Genomic DNA, 20263 nt, shown 5'->3' with positions numbered 1-20263 from the left:
TTACATAATACCTTTCTCCATAGTGTATTATTGCGATAGAAATGTTTGGACACCCTAAGCGAATTTTCGCCATCGCCCTGATGTTTGGTTTAAAGTCCAAGTGTGACAAAAATTATAGTGCTCCGTTGCATCCCACATGTTGGGGTTAATTGCGAATGAAAGGGTGCGATTGTGAGCCGAGAAGGATGGCAGCTTTATGCGCGCTGTCCACGTCCCGTGATCAAGTGCGCGCTAGGGTCAGAGAGCGCGCGACGTCTCTTGCCTGGCCGTGCCCGTGCATATGGCTGTCCGCGCGCAGCAGAGTGCATATACACGGCCCGCGCGTGCCACATTTTTTAAAAGTAATTTGCGGCCGGTGTAAAGGCGGCAAGCCAACGTGGCTGCTGGTTTCACGAGTGTCAATTGGAAGTAGCGATATCTAAGTTTCGGGCGAAACTTAGAGAACAGTGACTTCCTTAGAGGGGCCAAAATTTTGGGGCGCATGAGCGGCACGTATAGTAGAATGCAGTGTTCCATTGTAAAAAAAAAATTGATGTAACAAAATAGAGTGCTGAGTGTTACGTCTTTGTTACATCAAGGTTCAACAAAAATTAAGCGCTGGAAATCAGCGCTGGACGCACATGCAACTCCTTACTCCACACTGAAAACATTTGAGAAAACATTTTTTTTAAATACTTTGTACATTTGTATAAATACCTGCGGATATTCCTCTGGTTTAGCCTAATTATGTGCTGCCTACTTAACTTACTGACGCAGCATACGTATCATTGCGAAATTTATAATTTTTTGCTTTTAGAAAAAGCATCGAGTTATTGAATTTTGCGAACAGAAAAAAAATTGCAACTTCCAATATAGCGCGCTTCCTAGGCTATTAAATAGCTACAATGTTCAAGGAACGTACTGTTTCCATGAGTGGTTTACTCATGCAGTAAGATGTACTGCTCCTACACCTTGTAATAAAAAGCATATGCATCGACACATAGCAGCTGATATTCTTGCTTATTTTCTCATCACAGAGGTAGATGGGGCACATGAACCAATATGCTCACACAAATCAACGTGACCAACTACTGCGGAGACATGGCAACGAATTCTTTGTTTACCTTGTACACCACAAGTGCGAGGTTTGCGCATTAATTTGACTTCATGAAACCCTATTTATACTACAGGCTTTACGGCAATGCTTGCATGCAGTGCGGTGAAGCGCTCGACGAAACTGCACATATTATATGATTTGTTTGATATTAACTCGAGATGCAAACGTTTGTGCAGGCAGGCAAGCAATGTTTCCATTCACGCAGCGCCCCAAAATAGCGAGGTATATGCATTGATCTGGTTTCATGACATCGTACTTTTGCCACTAGCTTTACGGCAGTGCTTGTGTATAGTGCTGCGAAGCACGACGGAACTGCACGTTATTATACGGTGTGCTTGAAATCCACTCGAGATGCAAACGTTTGTGCAGGCAGGGAACGAATGATTTAATTCACGTAGCACAACACGAGAGCGCGCTCTATGCAGTCATTTGATTGAATAAAACTCTATTTCTGCCACAGGCTTCACAGCAATGCTTGTGTAGAGGGCTGTGAAGCTCGACGCAGCTGTAACAACATCCCACAGTACACCCGATTTTTACCGAGTTTGTTTTAAAGGGCCCCTCACAGGCTACATAACAAATTTTGGTTATACACTGAAAGTTGTTACGCGCCCTCTAAGAAGTGTTCTACCGCAAGCATTTTTCAAATTGGTTCATTAACAGCAGATAGAGAATGATTGAAGTGCCGCGAACGCATGATTTCAGGAGGCGAGCGTCGCCGCCTATATAAACACTCTCTCGACATTCCCCGTTTCGCCTGTGTAAGCAAATTTCCTTCACTGCGTTCCCCCATACCGGAGCCGAGGGGTCGCGGCGGGTATACCCTGCCGTCTTCTTTGTTTCACCGTCACCGGCACACTTCCGGTGACGGTGTCGCGCGAGCTGTTGCGCTTGTCTCGTTTCCTGTAGCGGACGATAGTGCGCGCTCTACACGAGAACACGTGATTAGCGGTATAAGTCAGTGCCCCAGCACTGAGGCAAACGCGAGAGGATAAAAGAGCATTCATGATCGCAATGCTGGAACACATGTAGACAATGACGTATAGTTTCGTTCTCTGCGCGCGTGCAAACGTCGGGAAAAGGAGACGAAACGGAAATTCATCTCTCTTGCTACAGTGCGAAGTAAAACAAAAGCACCCAGACATTCGGGTTGTATTTTTCATTATTTCTCTAAACTTTAATTAGTTCACTGCAGCAACAGATTCAACAAATAACTGATGCTGCCTTGAATCTAAGTCACGTGTCACTCTGAGTGCCATCACAGCACAGCCTGTGCTCCTATGCAGCAGCAAAGTTACGGGCATTCATCTGCTTGCTGCTGCGATAACATTATGACACTTTAACTCAGAGGTACAATTTTTGTTGTGTGAGATTATAGATAGCCAGTAGACTACTTGTCTGATGTTAAATGCTATGACCCACTGGCAATCCACGATGCACTCAACGAAAACGTTTTTATGCTGTGTGTGGCGTGACTCACCAGTGACCCACACGCAAGAATTCTTGCTCTTGTGTTGCCATCTGAGGTTTGAAATTGCAACTAATATATATTTTTATTGCATTGGACATGGGGTGGCATGTTTGTTTCGGAGAGTGGAGTGGCGGCGCATTTCTCAGTTGGGTTTCTTGCAAACTTTCGCAGCAGTCTTTGAAATACGTGCCATTGGAATAAGTACCTGCATTTTTCTTGCTACTCCCAAACTTTTCAGCGTGTCTAATAGATAGATCCTCATGCCCCTTACGGATGAAAAAAAAAAGCACAATGCAGAGGAAACAAATAAACTTAGTTTTGGGCCAGAAGAATGCACCAGCAACTTCGCGATCACCAGCGGATGAGTCAAGTGCTTCAGTGTCAGATGTTCAGCAGTGGACAGTGAAATCAGTGACAAAGATAGTGTTTACGAACCATCACAGACCTCAGCCAGCATGTCGAATGGAGAGTCAGACCTGACTGATGATTCTGAGGTGAATGATTCAGGACACAATGCTCTCATTTCTCTCAGCCCATCTCTAGAGAAATGGACACCGGCAACAACCACTTCGCCTAGTGTGACACCACACGTACTCTAGGCCGCCCACTATCATTCAGTTGCCATCTAGCCGTTATGCCCCATCTTTATGTTCACTGTTTATTACGGATGACATTTGGCAAATGATGGTCAATGAAACAAACAGGTTCACACAAGTGTTGAAGTCAACTACTCCTAAATCTAAATCACGCTTGAAAAATTGGACGGAAACCAATGCCAAAGAAATTAAAGCATTTATTCGAATACTGATTTGTATTGGTCTCCTCCGTCTTCCTACTCCCAAATCTAAATCAAAGTTGAAAAATTAGATGGAAACCAATCTCCAACAAACGAAAGCATTTGTTGGAATACCAATTTGTATTAATCTCGTCCATCTTCCTATCCGAGTCACTACTGGGCAAAAAGTAACCTGTATGGTGTTGAACTCATTCATCAAAATATGAGCCGTGACCGCCTTCTCCCTACTTTTGAGGTTCCGGCATTTTGCGGACAATTAACTGGTTGCAGAGTTGCAGGATCATGTCTTTAAGATCCATCCTCTGGTAGAGAAATTGAACCAAAATTTTTGCCACTGTGCTTGAGCCAGGAAAGGAGGTTGTGATAGATGAAACAATAGTGCCATGGTGTGGCAGACTTTCGTTCTTACAGAGTCAGGCTGTTCAAGGCATGTACCAAAGACGGTAACAGGCTAAAGGTTGATGTATATGCCGGAAAGCGTGACTGAACAATTGGCATCGGACATGCCAAAGATGTATGCTTGAAACTCCTGCAAAATTACAAGGAAGTTGTGTGCCCGCTGTCCGTAGACAACTTCTACATGAGCTTGCCGCTCACTTTTCGCCTTCTAAAGGAAGACACTTTCATTCGTGGCACAGTTCGCTCAGTGAGGAAATGGCTGCCAAAAGATCTCACTGAAGTAAAGGTTGCAAATGGCAGTGTTACCGAACTTCAGTCCAAAAATGGAGTGAAGGCACTGAAGTGGATGGACAAGAGGCCTGTTCTGATACTCACATCTGTCGCCAAATATGAAGCAACTTTGGTGGACAGTGGGAAGAAAACAAGGGACGGTGCACCAATCATGAAACATCAGGCCGGTCTCGATTACAATGCAGCAAAAAAGGGCGTCGACTATAGTGACCAAATGACGTTATACCACAACTGCCTTAGAAAAGGACTCAAGTGGTACAGAAAAGTAGCTGTTGAGTTGCTTGTTGGATGTGTCATCATAAATGCAAAGAACATTCGTGGCATGCTTGAAGGAAACTCTACGCCAATTATAAAATTTCAAGATGAACTGGCTCATTCACTGTTCGGCCCTCGTCAAGACAACATCGAAGAAACTCGTGGGAGAAGTGTCCACATGCTAAGAAAAACTGGCACATCGGCACACGACACTCAGTGGCTCTGCACTGGCTGCTATGCGGCCAACAGTACCAGCAGTAGCCCAAACTCTATGGGGAGAGTGAGAAAAGTGACCACTTTCTGTGAATAACGCCCCGGCAAGCCATTCATCTGTTTGTTGTGCTTTAATTCTAAGCACAAGTAACCTGAGAAGCAAGCTAGCTTCAACTGTAAAATGAGTAGGATGAAAACTTCAAGACATGGCTAATGTTCATACTAAATTTTAGCCTTTCTCTAACTAATAAATATTTCTAACACAGGAACTGACTTCTTGTCTTTTTTAATGGCAAGCACTTTGTAGTTCAACATAGGTTTCTAGCATCTTGAATCCATTGAGGGGCTACAGAATGTATTAAAGAAAGCTAAAAATGCATAATGTTGTGCTGAATGTGATCAAGACACATGTACAAGAAACTATAGTCATTAGTTCGATGAGGACAGTAATGTGCTTTAGCAAGTTAGAACTTTGTTACCAACTTGCCCACATTCACATCTTAACAGATTTAACAATGTTTCCATTACGTGGAGAACCTTGATCTACAGTGCTTTTATCATACTGAAGAAGGTTGGTGTTCCTATTATAACACGTGTACTTAAGAAGCTCAATCTCTCAGGATTTCATGTTGTTTTACTTGACATAAGCTTACGAGGCTTACAGATTACGTGCTCGTATCTCAACGTAAACACTTACTTCCTTTTCAATGATTTTCATTTCTGTAAAAGCACAGTAAATTTCGTCAGACGAGAAGTGCAAATGTGTTTTTTATTCTTTCATACTTGGTGCTTGCTATTATACAACTTACTTATATCAACTTGCTTGTTTAGAAAACTCATAAAAAACACTCCCCCCACCTTCTTCTTTCTTCTTTTACTTTCCATTGACTCTGACTTTCATTATGCTAATAAACTTCAGAAGAGCTTGCTCTCAGGCTAGTTTGTACACACTGCTAAGAATGAAAAAATGGAGAGAAAACGGGACAAGAAAGAAAGGCCTACAGAATGCTGATTTGCGCGCGGCAATCTATATCAAGGACGAGGTGCTGGACCAGGGAAGCTAAGAAGCCGCCACAACTATGGGAGCTAGGTGAATGGCTTCGATGTCCACACAGAAACATAAATATAGGAATGTTATAGAATGCTGTGTCATTCAACAACCCCGTGAATGTTGAAAAGTGGGACAGTGATTAGCTGAAAAGAGTTTCAGAGAGCTCCAGGGAGTGGGGAGGATGATACAGTAAGGGGGCTAGGGTGGTGACACGCATTAAGGGCATCAAGAATGAAGTGAAAAATTATGGAACATAGGGGGATTGTCTCATCACTGCTCGATCGCTCAACACCAGATAGCTGTGGCCAGTTGCCTTAGCCGAGATTCACCTACCCTGTCATAGCATGTGCTGTGCTTGCTGCTTTGCAGTCTTTAGAATAGGCAGGTGTCAGGGAAGCATGCCCATAATGCCTGCAATTAAGTAATAGGCGACTTGCAAAATAGTGCCCACTCTCTTCCATACACAGCCATGGCTGAACCACTCACTAGCAGATCTGGTAAGAAAATAACGCTGACCTTCACTGTTACTTGGGCTGCAACAAGTCTGGGCTGCAAACAAGAAGACACAAGACAGAGCGCTGTCATGTTTTTAGCACAGTTCACTTTCCTAAGTAATGTAACAACAAGGTCATAATATACATTATATGAATACATCAATTTGTAAACAAAATGTTATTTTTAATATGGTAATATAGTCATTTTTAAAAACAGCACAAGGATGATAGCATAATTTTAGGCATAGTCTTAGCAATGAAAAACTTTTGTCAGAAGTTAAGCAAAGTTTTGGCAATGTAAAAATGTGCATCCTCATTGCTAAAGCATTCCTGTCCGGGGAGTGCTAGAGTTTGTCTTCGTGTGATGTAAAACCCTCCACACATTTATGTAGTGCTAGAGAGAGAAGTGATGGGGGAGTGGTAGTGACCAGTGGAGAATCCTTCCCTGAAATGAATTTCTGGCTACGTCACTGAATGTCTGCAATGCCTTGTAATAGCAATAGGTCTTGGATGGAAACACTATAGATGATACCAGTGAACCTATTGAGCCTATTCCTGTTTAGTGAGGTGATGTATGTTTTCCCAAAGAATTATAGAAACTGTACAATGGAATGTTTTGTACCACCTGTAATAACCATGCTGTAAGAAAACAGAAAGGCTGAGCTTAGATGTTGTAGGAAATCTCTTAAGAGGCTCAAGGATCGGTAAAGGTGACTAACTTCTGTATTCTCCACTCAACCCTCCACCTGGATTCAAATGCACAGCAGCCCCACTCCTTGACACAGGCGGTTGCTTAGCTTTAATTAAACTTCATGTCAATTACTGTGAAACACAGCGTCGTCTTCAGTCAAGGGGTGGCACTGCGCTCATCTCAGTGGAATGAAGCTTCCAGTCATAGATGGTTTCAGAATACAGCGTGTGTGACCTCACATTTTACTCTCTTCGTCGTGAAATCTAGACACCAAAGCCTCGGTTTGAACAAGTAATGCTTTAAGCGCTCTCTCATGCATATGTTTGCTTTAAGGCAGAGTCAGCTTACTATTTCCTGCTTCTGCCACATGCAAATGACACAAAAATATCTGAATAAAATGATTGTGATTTAAGTGGTACACACTCTCTGCAATGTGATTAAATGTTTGTAATAAAAGAAGCACTACTCATGTGCTGGTCAGCATCTGCAGCATTATGTTCACCAAGATAGCTTTTCTGTCTCAATATATTCAATATTGTTGCAAATTTAAGAGGTTTTGCAGCTAACATGTAGCTGTCAACTTGTGTCTCGAGAACATACAGCTTTAGTTGAGAGGAGCGCTATATTGCATGAGACAAAGGAGCATTTTTAGACTGCTTGTTTTATTTATGTGTGAAAAACAATTGTGAAGGTTTTAATAGCAAAGTAATACAGTAGGTGTTGGCAACGCGAACAAGCCATGCAAAGTGTATGCATTAGAAATGAACTATCCAGATGAGGACCCCCCACCCCACTGATATATGTCAATGCTATAATATCAAATGCTGTGACATTTAACACATATGGTGACTAAAAAAAAAGGATAACTAAAGCAAGAGCAGCATTAATAAAACAACAATATCAACTGCAAAATTTATACAATTTTTCTCAAAACTTTTATCTTCGCATAAACTGTGGCCTCACACACTGTGGGCACTTTTGCTAACAACCTTCACATTTCACTAGTGCTAATTCTAGCTTCCCTTTAGCTTCTAGCTTGATTCTAGCTTCCAGCTCAACTGCAATGTTTTGAACGTCAGGGCATGTGCAAGTGAAAATTAGTTTGTGATGGCCATGTGGATCTGTTTCTCTGCCTGAATAATAGGGAGAGGAGGGCAATATAGTTGCCTTGAGAACTATTAAGCAGAAGCAGCATGGTGGATGAGGAGCAGTGGCCGGAATAAAACATTTCAGGAGTTCAATGTAGTAAGGATACAGGAGTCATATGATTAACTTCGCAAGAATATGAGGCCATTATAACACTAAGGGAAACAGACTGGCCCATCACACTGAATTTTCAAATATCCTAAGTGGTCTAGAACACCTTGCACAGCTGCTGTAATTAGGAAAAAAAAATGTAGCATTGTCTGAAAAAGACAGCTTTTTTGTTTGTTTACTCTGCTATGCCACTGTACACATTATTACTATTACTTTTTTTTCTTTTGGAACAGAAAGTCACCATATGCCTGGAGGTTTTAGATCACCTTCTTGGTGTGCTCCCGATATATGAACAGTTCGAAAACATTAACATTGTTGCTTTGTTTATTGCTCAAGTAGAGCGGCACGTAACAACTGACTACGGAACCAGGCGTGTGAATATGCACACCCTGTATCCAATCAACCCCTATATCAATCAATTTTGTACAATTAGACCTCCATATATTGAACTTTAATGTAACAAACCGTTTTACTTTGCAGAACTTATTTGGTGTGCATATAGAAATCTTCAATTTATTGAATTCTGTTTATCTGCAATTTCAATTTACGGAAACTATAAATTCTTCTAAAATTTAAATGAGGATATGTGTTGCATTTGAACTGTAAATTCTATGGACGTACAAGCGCTTTCCGGGAGTAAAGCTTCACGATTTCCTTCCAAAGTTTATTCGACTTAAGGACAAAATTCTGCAGCAAAGTTATAAACGACCACAGGTGACAAGCAGCTGAATGCGAGGTATCTGGTACAGACCCACGGGGGAAAACTTAAAAACCACAATAGCACACATTCAGGCGAGTATGTAAACAGGCGAACTAAGCAGGGAACAAAAACAACACAGCACTGCTTTCATAGGTCCCGAATGATCAGAGTTTCGTCAGAGTTGGTGCAAGCACGCATCCGCAGATAAAACGGGCTCCCACCGTGCATTGACCAATACTTCGAGAGCTGACGCCTACACAATAACCGGGGTAGGTTACAGCACTTGTTTCTGCTCTGATCGTAAAGTGTTCGAATGATGTCGCGACAACGCAAGTACTTGCAATAGGGGCGACGACCTTCCACAACTCCAGAACATCACAAAAGACCGTTTGCACATGTACTAACCAGCCAAACTAACTAACCACGGCAGCGAAGACCACTTAAATCGAACATACAACGCAGAAACACCTCGTAAAGTTTTCACCATAGAGAAAGGTTACACCTTATTGCACAGACGCTCACAAGAAATTCAAGAAATGTCTAAAGCGCACTACCGCCGCCTTTTAAAAATCCAACGGGAGCCAAGCCAAATCAGTAATAAGTTGGCTATTTGGGTGAACGCAACGTACCCGTTAGAACCACCGGGTACGCCCAACGCCGGCCGTTTTTCAAATCCGAATCAATCCAAAAGACAGCTGAACTGAAGGCACACACGACTGTTCGCGTTGGTGAGCCCTTGGTGTGACCGCTATGTCGTACTTGGTCACGAAAACCGTTTCACATAAGTTTCAAGTGTGCAGCCTTTATAAGAGAGCTATTAGAGGGTTAGAAGCATGGTTCACTGAGCGGTAAGTCAGTTTACGTCTCCGCACTCCAGCTGGCAATTTTCCTATGGGCGAAACCGATGGACGGGGATACCCCCCGAGTTCCGATAGAACTTCTGTTTAGCATAATTTCGGATGGCTTGACATGCCTGCCACCAAAGGTTACCAGTCTTTTCTCGAAATTTTCAGAGACGACTTCAGGATGGAGGCAGTGAAAATGCGCCAACGGTTCGAGATGTACCGTCACATCAAAGACATGAGAGTAGCCAAGGAGCTTCTTGACCAAGGAGAAGAGGAACTGTTTCAGAAACAACACCCGGTTCCTTTGCACTGTAAGTTGTCATTTGGCGCAGCATCATATATTATTTAACGTCACTTTCCCCCATAGGGATTCCGGCAAAGCTTTATGCACCGTACATCGCAATGCAGTGGAGCACCGTGGAATGCAGCGGAGCGCCGTTTTCTAGATATTTTTTTAGAAAATTTGTTCGGTACGGTGTGACGAATTTATCCGTAATGTTTACTGTACGTCTGGGCCAGCAGCGTGCCTGATTAAACTAAACTCCGTGCTACAATGTGTCAGCGTCTGGCGCACGAGTCCCATCTTAGTCTGCTGTGTTCCTTTGCACAAACTGACAGCTGCAAATCCAGCGTTCGTGCTGTCGCATTCGGCTGTTACCGAGTCATTTTTGCGCTGATTTCGTATTCTATAATACTGCAAACAAGCAAGCCGAGCGGTTCGGTGATGTACTCATTGGTACTGAACCCGCTTGTTTGTTTGGCAGCGGTCGTGCGATAGAAGAGCCAGTGCTCTCTCATTGTTGATGGAGAACAAAGGCTACGCAAGTTTGAATTATGGTTCTGTCGCTTTAACCCGCCATCCCCCGCTCTTTTTCTCCAGATCCGCTTGCCCCGGAAGGTGTTGCTTACGGACGAGAGGGGGTTTCACCGGACTGGGTACTGTATTTATTCACTGTATTGTTTCATTGGTGACGCAGCTGACACTAGCTTGCATACTTCCTTGCCTGGAGTTAAACTAAAAATGTAGAGTACAAGTGTAATCAGCGCAAGATTACAAAGTTGGACTAAATAGTGGAAGAACATTATGAAAAACTGCTCTAGCTACGTGAGCACAGAAACACTTGTGTTGTTAGTCTTCCCGTCATAGAATGTAATCGGCAGTTTTTATGCTAGTGCTGGTGTACGTTGACATGTTCATGCATGCTTGCTGCCTAAGCATTTGAACAATCCGTGCTATTCTCTTTTCCAGTATTTGTAGTTTTCAGTCTCTAATAGGGACACATTTTTTTCCCCAAAGGTTCTCGACTACTGGCATCCTCTTGAAAAGGCCCAGTATCCAGAATACTTTGCAAAGAGAGAGCTGAGGAAGAAGGAGTATGTTGAAAACTGGGAGAAGCAGTACGGGAAGCCAATGCCGGAGTCTGGTCACCACTGAGCACTCACTCTGGGCATATAGTGCAGACTGAGTAAAAAATTGTATAGTCATTAGGCTACCTTGTCTTGATGCTTTGTGCCTGCCACAGTCACTTAGTAGCTACGGTAATATGCCACTGGGCACATCGTTGTGGTTTCAATTTCTGACGACTGTGGCCGTATTCTGATGGAAGTCAAATGCAAGTTCAAGAACCCACAAGTGGTAAATACCAGTCCCATAGTCCCGTTAGTATCTGACATAGCCCCTATTGTGCAGCATTGAGTCCTATCAATCAACCTTGTGCTTTGTGACCATTTGATTTTCCTTTAACTTCATGGGTGGTGTGGCCACGTTATACAGGGTGTCCCCCATAACTTTAGCCCAACTTTAAAAAATATGTGAATGCCGTGTAGCTGAACAGAACCAAGGTAATGTGGTTTGCCGTCGCATGGAGATGCGCAAATTATTTTTTTCATTCTGCCTAATTAGATAGTTAGTCTTAATTCTCAAATATTATAGTTAGATGAAAAGCATCAAAGAGAAAATTGTAGAGTAGTATGAAAAACTCCCTATACAGCTTTCTGTTGCTCAAATGTGCCACATAAAAGTGTTTTTTCGAGCGTGGAAGAAGCCTGTGAATACACGCATGCCTCGAACGGCCAGTCGTGCGGCGATTCTGCGTGCATTGCAGGCTTCTTTCCCGCTTGGAAAAACACTTTTATGAAGCATGTATTGAGCAACAGAAAGCAGTAACGAGAGTTTTTCATGTCGCTCTGCAATTTTCTCATTAACACTTTTCATCTAGTCATAATATTTGAGTTGATTAATGAAGACTAATGATCTAATTAGGCAAACTGAAAAAACATTAATTTGAGTATCTCCAAGCAATGGGCAAACAGCACTGCCTTTGTTCTGTCCAGCTACGTGGTATTTGCATATTTTTAATGTTTGGCTAAAGTTACGTGGGACACCTTGTACAATGCAACAGGGAAATAGCTAGCCTGCTCTTCCATTTCTGATGAGTCAAGGGCCTTCATTGAGCTTAATGCAAGTTATTAAACACAACATGCCTTTACACCAACAAGAGCTTTCCCTCCACATATTGTAAGCTTCAAGTAACATTTTTTGTTAAAGCAGTGCAATTGTTCTGTTAGCATTGAACCACTGTGAAATCTACATCTTGCTAAATGGCTTCGAGGCTGTTTTACAAAAGTCTCCAAGAGACCTACCGTGGTAGCCCAGTGGCTGTGGTGATTCACAGCTGAGCTCAAGGTTGCGGGTTCAATCCTTGCCACAGTGGCTGCATTTCGGTGAGGCTGAATGCTTGTGCAATGCAATGCTTGTGTACTTTAATTTTGGTGCACTTAAAATAATGGCTAAAATTTATTCAAAGGTGGTTAAAATTAATCCAGAGTTTCCCACTGTGGTATGCATCATAATCAGAACATGGTTTTAGCAGGTAAGACCCCAGATTTTTTTTTTTTTAATCCTCAAAAGAAGCTTCCCACCACAAAAAAGCTTCCACATTCCAATTCTTGTTCTGCTTGTGTAGCATGGCTTTCCATGTGAAAAGTAGGCAGTTGTGGCCAACATTTTTAGAAGCAAGCTTCTAGAAACCTTTCTCTAATTGCTGGTTTTCAGTCGTATGATAACACTGGTGAACAATGTTTATGGAATCGAGGTTCTATAAACCTTGGTTGTGGCTGCCTCTATACGTTTCTTTTGTTTTTGATGTGTCATCACATATTTTGTCTCTTTTGTTCTATATTCTGTGGTTCATTTGATCGCATCGGAAGAGCACCATTTCTTGTACGGTAATGTAACCCTAGTACGTAAATCAGGTCTTGGCATTTCATAAAAAGAGGAGTAGGTTGTCTAACAACATATGGCATGAATGTGAGGAAGAGGCTCACATGCATGCGCACACTATCCAAATAAGGTTATAGCTAGCAGTTGAGTTAAGAAGTACACCTGTATTTACTGTGGCACATGATAACGAATCACAGACTCTTTTGTTTTGACAGAAACTATGCGGGACACAAAGGCTCAACGTTGGCTTTCAGTCATTTGATGGCATTGGTGAGAATTTAACACAGAACAAAGAATTAATTTTAAAAAGATATATTCATTCAGCTAAGATGCTTTCTCATGAAGTACATATGCAAAGTTTGGTTTTCATTTAAGAAGTACTGGGCCAATTTTCAAAGTTGTGAAAACTCTGCCACATGCTTTTCACACATTAAAGAATGGCACTTTGAAAAACGGTTTTGAAACAAATATTTCAATCTGATTAGCTCTAAAGTGACCTTGCAATGCTACACGGGGCATCATCAACATTATTAGAATGTCATGACGCAAAGCAAAATTTGCCAATGCTTTGTAGCAATAAGGCTGTCTGTGATGATATTGCTCATGGAAAGAGAACTACAGCACTCACATGTGCCAGCTATACCGATCACGGAAACCGAGCAAGCTCGTGTATCACAAAGTCATGCCGCCTTCACCTTCTAGGTACCTAAATGAAGTAGTTCGGGAAAACGAAGTATTGTAGTAAATTCAGTTCCTTGGCACTCGGAGCTATTTTTTTTGCAAAGTTAGGGTATGGACCATTATTCAACATTGAAGAGATACGTTGAAAATGCCCTGCCAGTACTACTTTAATGCTTTCACAGACAAATTTTTCATAGGAGCTATGGAAATGTACCTCTGTTGTAATAAAAAGGCTTTCAAAAAGTCATTTCTTAAATTGGAGCATGTTCAAAGGCACGCTATATGGTACACTTTTGTTGGAAGTACATTTCTTACTGCCCAGTATGACAACACATGGTGAAAATTTATTCAAATTTCTGGCACAAGATGAAGTAGGAATAGCCTTGGATATTTTTAAAAAACTTGCTCCATGTGCTACATAATAAATGCAATTTGTTCATTTTACATGGTACTTTGCAGAGCAGGAGTTAATGCACAAGGGCACAGCACAGGCCTTCCATGTGTGCAGAGTTTGACGCCTTCATGTTGCAGTTTTAGCACTTTTTTTAAATGTTCGGTGCTTCCGGCAGGTGCAGATTCACTCCAATCCTGATGCTGTCTTGAACAACGAACTTGTTTGCAATGAAGTGAACAGCCACCATGTGCTAATGCCAGAGTAACCTGCGCATTTTATAGCGAGTAGGAAGCAGGGCTGGGATAATGGAACGATTGTATCTCAATGTCATCCCTTGTCAGTGGTCAGAGCAGCACTCTGCCCAGTGTTTTGGAATGAAACAAAAACGGAATAAAAAAAAAAGATATTTTTGACTGGAACGAAAATGTAACTAAAACATTATTTATTATTTTGTTTTTGAGTGAAGCCAAAATATTTTTATTTGTTTGCGGTTCAAGGGAAAAGTCAATGTGAAGCAACCTACGTCAAGCAACATCAACATTAGAGCACATCTCAGGGGTCCGCATAATCGCGTATCTTGGCCAGGAAAAGTGCGAGCAATAGTTGGTCGAGCGCTCCACTAATCTAAGCCTGCTGTTTGGTGCACTAGCAGATCGGCATCGTAGCAAAACCCAGAGCTTGCGTGCTGAAGAACTTATCATTTCATTTTCTACAGGTACAACACTTCGTTACTGGAGTTTTATCATTCGTTTATGTTCGTTTAAGTTTATTGTATCGGAGCAGTGGCCTCGCATTTCAACGAGTACACTCAATGATGTGCAGCTTCCAAGATCATGCTCAGTGCCTTGACTCAAGGCACTGAGCATGATCTCAGAATTCATAATGCATTATGAGAAAAATAAATACTATGTTTTTATCATTACTTTGCTTCAAAAATTTTTGCATGCGAACCAAAACTGTTATGAACCATTAAGGAGGAGGAGGAAATAACTTTATTGTGCGTCCTGCGAGTTGATGGGGAGGGCCAAAAGCCCCACCTAGATGACAGCCAGGAGTTCATGGGTCCTTTCGGCATCCTTGACCTGCTGAACAGCCCCCAGTTGATCCTTCAGGGCGGGGCCTCCCAGCACGGCCTCCCAGCGTGTGCTGTTGCTAGAGGTCGCATTCTCGTTATTCTTACTTATCCCTTGGCATTTCCATAATATATGCTCCAGAGTGGCTCTGGATTCACATTTATTGCATTTGTCTGATATGTATCCGGATATATGATGTGCGAGAGCACAGGGTTCGGATACATCCTAGTTTGTAACTGCCGCCGTGTAACAGACTGCTTTTTGGCAATTTTGGGCGAGCTCACGGAAATATGGCCCTCTGTAACCTATAGTGTTTTGTGGTGTCATTATATCTAGTCATTCTGTCCTCCCACTCATCTACCTCGCCATCACGTCTGGAAGCTGCGTCTCTTGCGACCGCTGCTCGGTCCGTAAGCCCTCAAGCCGTGTCGTGTGCTGCCTCGTTGTTGCCATCCTCTGTTATGGGTAATTTTTTTTCCCGTTGCGGAGAAAAACCAGAACAAAACTTTTTTCTGTGAAATGAAACTAAAACCAGAACGAAAAAAATTGTGCTCAGACACCCTCTGCCTGCATTATCAATGGGATCAACTAGCCATAAACGGTAGTAAGAGTGGCACAGAATCTACCAGCCCAGTATGCTGATGCAGTGGCGTAGCCGGAAATTTCGTTCGCGGGGGGGGGGGGGGGGGGGGCGGGCTCGCGTTGCAGCTCGGCCTCCTCTTTAAGAGGAAGCTTTAGCTCAGGTGCTCGCATCTAAATACATGTAGAAGGAGAATTCGTTTTTCTCGGCAACCACTGCACCAAATTTGACAAGGTTTGTTGCATTTAAAGGAAAAACTTAACATATAGTAACTGCTGCTTTCGAATTATTCATTTAGGTTGGCAATTCTTTATTAATAATTGACATAAATTGCAAATTTTCAGAAATTGAAACTATCAAGTTTAAAACTCTGTAACTCAACAACGAGAAATGATATCAAAATTCTGTGAATTGCATCTAATAGTACATCTACAGCAGACAAAATTGTTATGTTATACATGATTCTAAAAAAAATAGAGTTATGGAAATGCGGTCCTTGTACACAACGTAACCAAGTCTTGTAAGATACCAATTGGCGTACCAAATTTGTCCGCTTTAACTGTTATAATAGATTCCGTTTACAGAACCGCAATATTTTTTCTTGGTGCAGAACTATTAATTTGTAAACTTTGTGCTTCTATTTTATCGAACTTGCGAATTTTTCAAAATATTTTAAACAAAATTCAGGCCCGAACTAGAGGACAAGTTGCAGCATAAATGGGTCATTTGAAAAGGGAATTAGGTGAAGGATTTCGCTGACCCACAACATATTTCCTTGCCAACCCACCCACACACCTAATGAGTGGATGTGTGGGTGCGATTTACCACGAAAGACAACTGATTCGTTCAAACATGTATCACTCATGCCTGATGCACAAAAAATTCTGGCGGAACCAATCTCACAATACTGCAGAGTGCACCAGTGGCATGCTGGTGCGTATTGTATTAGCTATGTACTGTAGCCAGGCTACTCTCTCGCACTTCCCTATGGGCATGCTGTGCAATCTAGCAGCACTGCTGTGAAGCCCACACATGGCCTCCGAAATGGATGGTGCACCAGTGTGTGCGAATGTTCAGAAACGTGTCATGTATGAAGCTTGTACTGCAGCTGGTCTACTCTCTCGCACTTTCCACTGGACACGTTAGCCATGTGGTGGCACTGCACAGAAGTCTGCATGTGGCCTCCAAGATGCATGGTCCACCAATGTGTGCTAACACTGAGAATGATTCCCTCACTGACAGCATATCTAGTGGCACATACCCAGTGACACAAGTTAGCATGAAAGACTTCCATTGAAGAGCGGCACATACCCAGTGCATTCATGGCACAGCTTACTATAGTGTTGGCGTAAAACAGGTTCATTGAAGAGCAGCATGTACCCAGTGCATTCGTGGCGAAGCTCACTAAAGTGTCGGGCTGCTGTGCTTAAGAAACCCAAGTGATGTGGCTTTGATTCCTCCCAGCACAGGGGAAAGTATAAAGATTTTTCTTTTAAAGCAAAGCTTTATATGGCCAGGTGAAATGAAAGTCCGTCTGTCTGTGCCTGTGTACAGAAAACCATCATCATTAGGAATGGCTCGAATGTTGTCTTCTGCTATAGCAAGCTCGTTGGTGCCCCTCGGTGCAATCGTGGGAATACGCTCGTGCCACTGCTCCCGCATTTGTTTTCTTTCACAGCTGGCCAGATTTACGGGGGTACGAGCCATTCATTGTCTCAATTGATGGACAGGTGTAATTTTGAAGCAATTTTTAAGAATTGCAAGCGACAACAGCAGACTGCAGGCATTCCATCACTGACATTGTTCTCTCTGTCGCAGTCAAATGTGTGTGTAACCTCATTAAGAAACAAAGACGTAACCAATAAATGAGGAAGACTAATGCACCATTGGGATTAACCCAGTGATAAAACACCAGGGCCGCACGTTTCAGCTTCACTGGTTAACCATATGTACGAAGTGCTTGGGCAGTGATTTTTTTTACTGATGAAGTCAGGGAAAATGGCTAAATACCCAGATGGTTGCAGAGCAAAAACTGCATGATGCAGCCGAAAAATGCTCATCGCAATAAAAGCTCCCCCAGTAGGGATAGGACTTTCGTGATAAGGAAGCATCCGAGGAAAGTGAAGGCAGGGGCACAGGCACAAAGAACAAGAGAGACGGAGGCAATACACAAGGTGATTCACTGGTGTGTATGTTCTCGACTTGTTTGTACTGCTACTTAGTCTTTTCTTTATGATGCGAATACCTTGACTCTCATCCTGCACCTGATCATTATGGAGCAGCTTCTTAGGAATTAGGATATCTTAGGATAGGAAATTCATGATAAGGAAGCATCCAAGGAAAGTGAAGGAAGGGATATTGACACAAAGACCAAGAGAGAGAGAGACTATGCACAACGTGATTCACTGGTGTTTGTATACATTCTCCCTTTGTGGTGCACCTGTCCTTGCATTTTTTTATTTGACACTGACTGCAGTGACATTTGCTATTTCTCAACTTGTCTTGTAATGTCATTGTGCTTCCTTGACTTCTGCTTGTGCTGCTACATTGTTTTATTTTTAAGATGTGAATACCTTGGCTCTCATCCTGCACCTGATCATTACGGAGCAGCTTCTTGGGAGTCGCTGCACAAGGTCAGAAGATGGAGCTCAAATCACACAAGCTTGCACTGGTGGTCACACCAAGGACACTGCATAAAACATGCTTTCAGCAGCTGCCTTCGCACAGTTCCTCCTGAATGTAAAGAACACGGTTTGCCAGCTATAAATGTTTACGCATTTAGTAACATGCGTTTCTGAGCAGAGAAATCCTTTGTGTCGACTGAACTCTAGCAAAGCTTTGGAATATGCATCAAAATCTTCAGTTGTTGCGAACGAGTGCAGTTACACCCACAACTTGATATGACAAACCTGTGTCTCCAAGTAGCCATTACATTTCAATATGCTTGAAACACTGCCATAATGCAGCTGAGCAATACATGAAGGCAGGTTAGGTGAAATTACACAGCTTATAATACTACAATGCAATATAAGATAAGCATGAAGACTGGCAAGTGCAGGGGCTACCATAGTGTATACTGTATTTACTCGAATCTAATGCACACTATTTTTCCGATAAAAGGGTCCAAAAATTACATGCGTGTTAGAGTTGAGTACAACTCTAAATCTGTGCTACCATATCGCCATTGGCATTTCAAAAATTTGGAGGGCGCTTGAGCTTCACCTTTAAGAGTGGAACGGGATAGCATTTCCAAGATATCCCACTATTGGCAACTGCAGCTTATGTAACTGTAACATTCACTGGAAAACGCTGGCGGCGAACGCTATGCACGAAGGCGAGCCTTTTGGTAGAAATGCGGCCTCTTGCATGGGCTGCGATGCGGCGGAGGCAAGCGCCACCTGGAGGTGTTGCAAGGAATTGGACATGCCACTTTATGTCCTTTGAGATTTGTGCGCGCAAATCTGAGAGGTCATGGCCATTATATGTAAAAACACTGAAAAAGGGGTTTGTGGTTCTTCGCGCATCAGAATTGTTTTTTGGTATATTCAAATTACAATCCGACGCTATTATGCCTGTAGGTTGTGTGTAAGTAGTACTTCCCGATTTTTTTAATGTATTGTCGCTTGAAAAATTCAATTAGTTCAGTAACTTCTTTGTGCCACGTGGACTGCCTGGGTATGCGTGGTTTGAAATTCTTTTTGCCGAAACTACGTCCGATGTTGGACGCCGACGCCGTATTGTCAGCGACACTGGGCCCTTAGCTGCTGCATTAAAATGACAACCTTGTATGCGCTTTGAGCCTAGCTACCGTAGCTTCCTACATGTGCTGTAGTACATGTGCTTAGGTTAGTATGCCCATAGAGTTTCCTACAATAAACTAGAGGGAACTCTGCTGCTGCAATCACTGAGTCATCATGGGAATGATGGGAAGTACATGGATTTGTCTGATCTTTGTGCTTGTGGATTCAGACATTTTTGTGGCTTTGTTTATTTTACTTTGTATGCCTTCACTGTCGTAAATTTCAGAGCACTCTACACTTTTCCAAGTGCAGAAGATGCTGCAAGCACGCACAATTGCTACTAATTGCAAGGGTTCAGCTTGTCGAGTTGGCCAAATCGAAATGCGCTAAGCATCCCAAGGCACTGGCTTGCCCGCGATAAATTCATAAGAGCATTTTTTCTTATGTCGATGCATGCGTCTATGGTGTAACTGTTTCAGTATCGGGCGTCTGTGCTAGAGGCCCTGAGTTCAAATTTTGCCGATGGACAATTTTAATAATGTTTATGTATTTATTGCACAGTACTTTGTTGAAAATGATGGGTTTACCAAGTCATGAAGCCGTTTGAAGCTAGAAGGATGAAGTTTAGACAAATCCATGTACTTCCCATAATTCCCATGCTGGTTCAACTACCCCCATTGCGGCTCCCATAGACACTACTGCCAGAATTCCCTCTAGGTATTGTATGAAACTCTATGAATCCACCGTTCGCCTTTCCGTTTTCTGCATTTGCTCTATCAGCATGGAAGTGCTGACTGCAAAGACACACAGTGTTCATCACAATGCCACAATTGGAAGGAAAGTGATCACGGGTGAGGAGACGGACTGAAATCGGGCCGCATCGAGGGCGTTCGGTGTTCCCAAAACTTGCATGCGGGACTGGCGCAAACTGGCGGCTGCTGCGCGTGGCCCCTATCTTGAAAATGACCTGTGATACAGACAGAGTCTACGCACCTAGGCGCACTGCGTTGTGT

At 42.7% G+C, this 20263-nt stretch overlaps 2 protein-coding genes across 4 annotated transcripts in view; one reads left to right on the top strand and one right to left on the bottom strand.

Annotated features, from left to right (window-relative positions):
* The window catches only part of LOC139054097 (cuticlin-4-like), a 66546-nt gene extending 57261 nt beyond the window's left edge, over window positions 1-9285 (bottom strand). Inside the window, exons 1-3 of one of the 2 annotated variants that reach the window (XM_070530631.1) lie at window positions 9120-9285; window positions 6089-6121; window positions 5906-5983 (exon numbers count right to left, since the gene is read on the bottom strand). The gene's annotated coding sequence lies outside the window, so the exon portion shown is untranslated. The remainder of the gene's footprint in view (window positions 1-5905; window positions 5984-6088; window positions 6122-9119) is intronic. The other variant, XM_070530632.1, reaches the window with a different exon arrangement.
* Window positions 9286-9388: 103 nt separating this feature from the next.
* ND-B22 (NADH dehydrogenase (ubiquinone) B22 subunit) lies at window positions 9389-11048 on the top strand. Of its 2 annotated transcripts, none has more exons than XM_070530636.1 (4): window positions 9389-9562; window positions 9728-9870; window positions 10440-10495; window positions 10857-11048. In XM_070530636.1, the coding sequence occupies exons 1-4, from the start codon at window positions 9465-9467 to the stop codon at window positions 10992-10994; spliced, it is 435 nt and encodes a 144-aa protein (XP_070386737.1). In that variant the 5' UTR covers window positions 9389-9464; the 3' UTR covers window positions 10995-11048. The 2 variants fall into 2 exon arrangements, with proteins under 2 accessions (XP_070386737.1, XP_070386738.1); XM_070530637.1 differs by having other exon boundaries at window positions 9403-9442.
* Window positions 11049-20263: the final 9215 nt, after the last annotated feature.

The sequence above is a fragment of the Dermacentor albipictus genome, chromosome 1 (genome assembly GCF_038994185.2).
Source record: "Dermacentor albipictus isolate Rhodes 1998 colony chromosome 1, USDA_Dalb.pri_finalv2, whole genome shotgun sequence".
Lineage (NCBI taxonomy): Eukaryota > Metazoa > Arthropoda > Arachnida > Ixodida > Ixodidae > Dermacentor > Dermacentor albipictus.
Note: the sequence above shows the minus strand (reverse complement) of the source record. Positions and strands in the feature narration are given on the sequence as shown.

Excerpts from the sequence above, each read along its gene's own strand:
- ND-B22 (XM_070530636.1), top strand. The coding sequence starts at position 9,465 with ATGTCGTACTTGGTCACGAAAACCGTTTCACATAAGTTTCAAGTGTGC. Across the intron at positions 9,563-9,727 it reads GAAGCATGGTTCACTGAGCG|AGACGACTTCAGGATGGAGG; the intron begins GTAAGTCAGTTT and ends CGAAATTTTCAG. Across the intron at positions 9,871-10,439 it reads ACACCCGGTTCCTTTGCACT|ATCCGCTTGCCCCGGAAGGT; the intron begins GTAAGTTGTCAT and ends CTTTTTCTCCAG.